This window comes from Solanum tuberosum, unplaced genomic scaffold (assembly GCF_000226075.1).
Source record: "Solanum tuberosum cultivar DM 1-3 516 R44 unplaced genomic scaffold, SolTub_3.0 scf00604, whole genome shotgun sequence".
Lineage (NCBI taxonomy): Eukaryota > Viridiplantae > Streptophyta > Magnoliopsida > Solanales > Solanaceae > Solanum > Solanum tuberosum.
In genome coordinates this window covers 165,883-172,841 of record NW_006239528.1, presented here as the reverse complement: position 1 = coordinate 172,841, position 6,959 = coordinate 165,883, and the positions used below count along the sequence as shown (strand labels likewise).

At 30.4% G+C, this 6,959-nt stretch overlaps 2 protein-coding genes across 2 annotated transcripts; one reads left to right on the top strand and one right to left on the bottom strand.

Moving 5' to 3' along the window:
- The first annotated feature begins 410 nt into the window (after positions 1–410).
- LOC102598049 (delta(12) oleic acid desaturase FAD2-like) lies at positions 411–2,281 on the top strand. Its single transcript, XM_006366095.2, has 2 exons — positions 411–468; positions 957–2,281. Exon 2 carries the CDS (start codon positions 987–989, stop codon positions 2,127–2,129), a length of 1,143 nt encoding a protein of 380 aa, XP_006366157.1. The 5' UTR covers positions 411–468; positions 957–986; the 3' UTR covers positions 2,130–2,281.
- Positions 2,282–4,509: 2,228 nt separating this feature from the next.
- On the bottom strand, positions 4,510–5,815 carry LOC102597729 (3-oxoacyl-[acyl-carrier-protein] reductase FabG-like; the record flags this gene model as incomplete). Its single annotated transcript, XM_006366094.2, has 3 exons — positions 4,510–4,943; positions 5,018–5,250; positions 5,392–5,815. Coding segments are annotated over 3 exons (936 nt in total), but the record flags the coding sequence as incomplete, so codon positions are not given.
- Positions 5,816–6,959: the final 1,144 nt, after the last annotated feature.

The window sequence follows — 6,959 nt, the reverse complement described above, 5'->3', positions numbered from 1 at the left end:
AATTACTATCAAAATAACTCCCTCTCGTGATTTAAGTGACCATTCAACTTCTCCAAACATCACCAACCAAAGTAAAAACCAGAATACAACTTTCATATATCCAAATGTGAAATGAAATACAACCAACTAAATCTAATTTTAACGAGTTCATCCAAATTTATAATTTAGGACACACAAACATATATATATTCCATCGAATTCAAACCTAAAAAATTTAAGAATTAAATCCGTTAAATTTAAATTTTGAATTCACCTCAGTACGATATTGTGAACCATTCCAAGAAATTACATGTTGTGGTTGTGATGAAAGTAGGAATTTTGTTTTTCCAATAGTCATAGTAGGTTGGCTACTAGGTCCCACATATAGGGCATTATATATATACACAAAACTATATTCTTCACTCACAGATTAACACTTCCCTTTTCTAATTTCAGTGGGAGACTAAAAGGTCTCTTTTCAATTTTGAGGTATTTCTTTGTAATTTGTTAAAATGTACTTTTCTTCTATAGTATATGATCTCCACTGCCTAATAGTAAAATATTTAATTGTTTTGGTTTAAGATATTTTAAAACATTTACTTTCCTTTCATATTTAGAATCTACAATAATTATTCTCTTTTTAATTTAGGATCTATAAGAAAAAAGACATATTTCTTTTAGTTACTTATAAATAATAATATACTCTTCTATATTGATCCAATATAAGAAATAATGCAATTAAATAATACAATGAATTTATCATTTGTTTCTCTTTGGTTAGTTTGATTTCTTCACATGACATAATTAACAAATTCACTCTCTACAATAATCAAATATGATTTGTTTCAAATATATTTTGTGTTAATTCCCCAACAAATTAATGAAGCAAGCTTTCTAGGGAATAAAATCGACGACCTCAATTGTAATATCACTTATTAGGATTAAGCATTTAACTTCATTCCATAATTGAATTGCAGATTCAGGATTGAAGAGGGAGGGGAACAAAAATGGGAGGTGGTGGTAATATGTCTGCTATGACAACTAAAAATGAACAGAAGAAAAATCCTCTTGAAAGAGTGCCATCTTCAAAGCCACCTTTTACACTTGGTGACGTCAAGAAGGCCATCCCTCCTCATTGCTTTGAACGATCTCTTATTCGTTCGTTCTCCTATCTTATTCAAGATCTCATACTTGTCTCCATCTTTTATTACATTGCCACCACTTACATTCACCTTCTTCCATCACCATTAACCTATTTGGCATGGACTACTTATTGGATTGCTCAAGGTTGTGTTTGCACCGGAATATGGGTCATTGGCCATGAATGTGGTCACCATGGCTTTAGTGATTACCAATGGGTAGATGACACCGTTGGTCTTATCCTCCACTCTGCACTTCTAACACCATACTTTGCATGGAAACATAGTCATCGTCGTCACCATGCAAACACAGGTTCCCTTGAGAATGATGAAGTTTACATACCAAGACTTAAATCAAAACTAAGATGGTACTACAAATACTTGAACAATCCATTAGGACGAGTATTCGTACTTGCCTTCACTCTAACTTTTGCTTGGCCTTTGTACTTGATCTTCAATATCTCTGGCAAAAAATATGATCGTTTTGCATGTCATTATGATCCATATAGCCCAATATATTCTAATCGCGAAAGGCTTCAAATCTACATTTCAGATGCAGGTGTGATTGCAGTTACATATTTATTATATCGTGTTACTTTAACACAAGGTCTAGCTTGGGTTCTATGCATCTATGGGGTACCCCTCCTTATTGTGAATGGATTTATAGTTTTGATAACTTTATTACATCACACTCACTCTTCATTGCCACATTATGATTCATCTGAGTGGGAATATCTAAGAGGAGCTCTAGCAACGGTAGATAGAGACTATGGTGTGTTAAATAAGGTGTTCCACAATGTTACAGATACACATGTTTTGCATCATATATTCTCATATATATCACATTACCATGCAATGGAGGCAACAAAAGCTATCAAACCATTGTTAGGAGAATACTATAAATTTGATGATACACCAATTTTAAAGGCAATGTGGAGGGATACAAAGGAGTGTATCTTTGTGGAGAAAGATAAAGATAAAGGAGTTTATTGGTACAAAAACAAGCTTTGAAAGTTCATCAAGAAATAGTCATTTGGAATTGGTCAAGTGTTAAAACCTAAGTAGTATTTGTATTATGAATTGTGTGTTTTTCTTTGTATTGTACTAGTCAAATGTTTGTCAACATGAGGAATAATATGTCTCACTCAATGTATCATCCTATGATGATTATAAATTTTAATATAAAATGTTTTCTATTTCTTTTTTAGTCCACCAAAATAAATGACATCTTTCTAAATCGAAATAACTAAATGAAATATTTTGAGTTGATTTTTCAGAAAATTACACAATTGATAGTAATTATCTTATTCATATTTTTTATTTTGTTACAAAAAAAAAGTCGCTCAACTAACATACATGTGTCTATTTATTCCATTTTATACAAATTTAAGTGTCTATCTGTACATATCTAAAATTGGAGGGCATAGATGACAGCTGAAAATAATTGTTAAAGGACACATTTGTGTATTATACCTATATTATAACTAGTGCAATTTAACTTGTTGTTTAAAGTTACTTATCTTATTTTTAGGTTATTAATCTATTTAATTAACTATGGATACTTGAGCAAGAAATATAATATAAATAATTACTTATAATCACGTTATAAATGATCTCATAGTGTTATTAAAAAAAAAATTGTGTTATAAAAGTTGTACTCAAGAAAAAGAACTTGCTTGACTTCTGCCCAAAAGTATTAGATTCTCTAATATAATATATTGGAGTTTGTTTGTCTCATATATGTTTTTAAAATATTCTTATTTTTATTCAGTGTGTTTATTTGACTCATCCAGCATAAATTTTTCGAAAAATAAGTCATTGGGGTTTTAAAATGGAGGATGTGAGATGAATTTCTTAAATTTCAACTTTTTTTCAAAAAAAAAAAAAAAGCGTAGAGGGAAATAGGGGCTTAAATGAAATTCATTTTGATTTGTAGATCTTCATAGTAACTATTTTGAAAAAGATCGTGCAATGCAATTAAGAAATTTCAGGATTTCAACTTGGAATTGTTAATTTCAAAACATCTCTTTTAAAATGTTCTTAAAACTTTTTTTAAAAAATGTGTCAAGTCAATATAGGTCCAGTAATATAAAACAGAATGAGTAACTTTAAAAAATCTCTTTTTATTCTTAATCACGTAAACGTCGTTTAAACTTTAAAAATCTTCATTCCCTTTTGATTTTTTGGTATAATCAAATAGTATCACGTAAATTAGACAGAAAAATTAATTCTAATTGAGATAAGTGTAGCAGGAGTCCCGTGACTCATATCGGCTCGAAGACGGAAAATCACAAGGTGAAAACTGAAAAGTCAGGATTTGGGGGTGGGTGTGGTGGGGGGGGGGGATATTGGAAAATTGGGATAAATAGAATTATTTTAATTTTGATTAAGAGTTTCGAGTTTAAGTTTTGTAAATAATTTATTATTAGAAAGCGCTATTAGAATTTTAATGGGTCTTTATCACTTATGTTACGAATTCAAGTTAATTAGGAATTTAGGACTTCAAGGATATTGAATGAAAAATAAATAATTAAAAAGATTATTTATTGTCAATCTCATTTCTAGTATTTCTTTCGTTTTAATTTATTTATTTTCATTTTAGTACATTTAAAAAGAATGTTTTTTCGATAACTTTTTAATTTTAATTTTTGATATGACATATTTATATCATACGATTAAAAGATATTTTTTGATACATCGACACATGTTTCAATATTTTATTTTTAAAAAAATTATATCATATTAAAATAAAATATAAATTGAGACGAAGGAAGTAGCTAATATATGTCCAAGTTACTCATATTAATTGTAAGATTAAGAAGTAAAATATGGGGAAAGAGTTGTCTACTTTGGAGTATACATATGGGCATTGATAGACTTAGATATGAATGGAGCCTATGGAAAAGTGTTGAGGGTTGAAAAATGTCAAAAGCAACTTTAGCTAAAAGAAAGTTCTGTTTTTCCTTGTGTGGGTTGGGTTGGGGCCTTTTGTGTGGATAGCCACATGTATTTTAGCGGTGTCGATGATATTCTTTAGTTAAATTTTGATTCCGCTACTGAATTTGAGCGGTATCAATCGATATTTCTTGGTTAAATTTTAATTCTCCTACTGAATGGGGGAGATAGTTGTGAAACTAGTGTAAACATGAGGAAGATATGCTCATCTTAATATAAAGTCTTTTTAAATTGTAATTTATTAAGAAATAGTAAGATAGAGGGTTCATGGTTTAATTAAACACCAATCCAAATCAATTCTTTTGCTTGCTTCCAGACAACAAAATCGATAAATGTCTATTATAGTTTGTTTGGTTTTAATTTTAATAATTTAAAAATAGACTATATTGATTTGATTTTGATTTTAATAAAAAATCATTCAAATCAAAATTCAAACCGTGAACACTCTAACAGGAGGTAACAATATACTAAATCACACCAAGTATTACGATACATTTTTGCTCGCTTCGATAATCAGAAGTACAATATAGTAGTAACTTAACACAAGCATTTTATTAATTTCTGTAACATGTCCATTTCTTGTTAAACTTGCTAGAGTGACGAGAAAATAGGGACACCTGGTAAGCTAGCTCCACCATCGACGATGAAAACATTACCCGTTACATATTCAGAAGAATCATGAATTAAGTATCGAATGAGAGATGTTAAGCCCGGATCTGTCGTTCCAAGATATCTAGTAGGAAGAGTTTTATAAAGAAACTTATGAAACCATTTCTGTTCAACTAAGCTTTGTGTTATCTCTGATTTGAAAACTCCTGGCGATATCGAATTCAATCTGATATTCTCCCCTCCCAATTCAATCGCCATAATCTGTCATTTAAAATGCAATCAATCAATTAATTTATCATGAATAACAATTCACTTGTTCAATTGAACGTACGTACCTTAGTAACCATGTCTAGAGCCATCTTTGAAGTAGCGTAAGCAATAGTCCCTGGTACTGCTACACGATTTAAACCAGCCATTGAAGTGATGTTAATAACAGATCCTCCGCCCTGTTTAGCATCGATCATATGCTTACAAACATATTTCGAAACCATCCATGCCCCTCTTAGATTTGTGTTATATGTATTGTTCCATTCCTCTTCTGTCAATTCCACTGAAGAGCTCACACTCCCTATGCAATGTGATTATACGCAAAAATTAATTCTAGTGACAGCTTAGAATTTTCTAATTATGTTTCCACTCAACAGGGGCGACTCAATAGAATAGGAGGTCTAAAAGCCAAATTATAATCAGAGGCTTTAAAATCAAGTACCTCTAACGCCGGCGTTGTTAACCAATGCATCGATACGTCCAAAAGCATTCCAAGCTATTTGTACAGAGGACTCAATTGTAGCACCATCAGCAGCAACGTCAAGTTCGATGGCGATTGCACCAGGGGATCCTTCTGAATTACTGTTAATTTGGTCACAAAGAGATTTCAGTTTGTCAACACGACGAGCAGCAGCAATGATTCTGCAACCGGCTTTGGCTAAATCGAGACAGAACTCTAGCCCGATTCCTGACGATGCTCCGGTCACCATCACTACTTTTCCGGTCAGGTCTTTCCATGGATCCATTTTACAATTAAGTTTAGTTATGTAAAATGAAGTTATACTAGTATGATGCAGAGAGTAAATGTAATGAAAGTAAGTTAAAATTTTACTAGTATATAATAGTATGGACAGGGGAGGAGTTAAAATGCGGAAAATTATATTATTAGTTATATATAATTAAAATATTTTTTTTTAGGTATATATAATAGATATTTAAAAAAAATTAATTTTTTTTTATTTGTTTACTTTTCAATACTTTTCATAATAGTCCACCTAACAATATTATGGCCGCCTTTGTTGAAATTCCAGGGGATGTGGACTAAGAATATGGCCTCATTTGTTGAGATTCCACAATGTGTGGGACCCTGTGTTCTTTACTTCTTTATGTTTAAGCACTTTACATCCCTTTAAACAGATGGGAAAAGGCTAAAAATATCAAGAAAAGATTTATTTATGTTATTCGTTAGAAGTTTGATTATTTATGTCATTTTCGTTGAAAAAAGGCTTATTCATATTGTTATTGTTAATTAAAATGACATAGATGAGTTAAATTTTAAGTGCATATTACTCATATAAAGTTATCTTCATTTTAATTGATATATTTAAGTGATTAGAAAATGATTTAATTAAAAAATATGTTTATATAATGAATTTTTTTAATGAAAAAATATATAATTATAAAAACAACTAGTAGTGAATGTGGTATTAAAAATTATTTGAATATACATGTATTTAAAAGTGATGTATAAAAAGGATTTAAGGGGATACTTTTGTTGTTGAGTTTGCTTTTAGTTACTGCAACAGTTATTTTTAAAAGGGTAAAGGGTCAAATATGCCTCTAAACTATTCGAAAAGGTCTAGATATACCCTCCGTTTAAAGTTTGGCTCACTCATGCCCTCGCCGTCCAAATTTTGGTCTAAATATGCTCTTATGGGCGTTAGTTGGCCTACTGGGCATATCCAACTTATTTTTCATTTCTTTAAATGCCACATGAAATTGTCATGTCATTTTAACTTTACCACATGACATTTATATGAAAATGGAAAGGGATCAATTATGCCCCTAAAAAATTCAAGCCCATAAACACCTTACCCAACCCATAAATCAACCCCCTTTTTAAATAAACTACCCGATCCGTTTTCAACAATTTTGTTTAAATTTTTATTTTTTTGATAAATCCCGAAAATTAGCCATTGATTAATAAAAAATAGGAAAAATATGAAAAAAAATATAAAATTAATGCCAAAAATTCACAAATAAATATTGTAACCTTAAATTCAACAATTT

What these genes read in the sequence shown, in the direction of transcription:
- LOC102598049 (XM_006366095.2), top strand. Translation starts at nt 987, where the DNA reads ATGGGAGGTGGTGGTAATATGTCTGCTATGACAACTAAAAATGAACAG.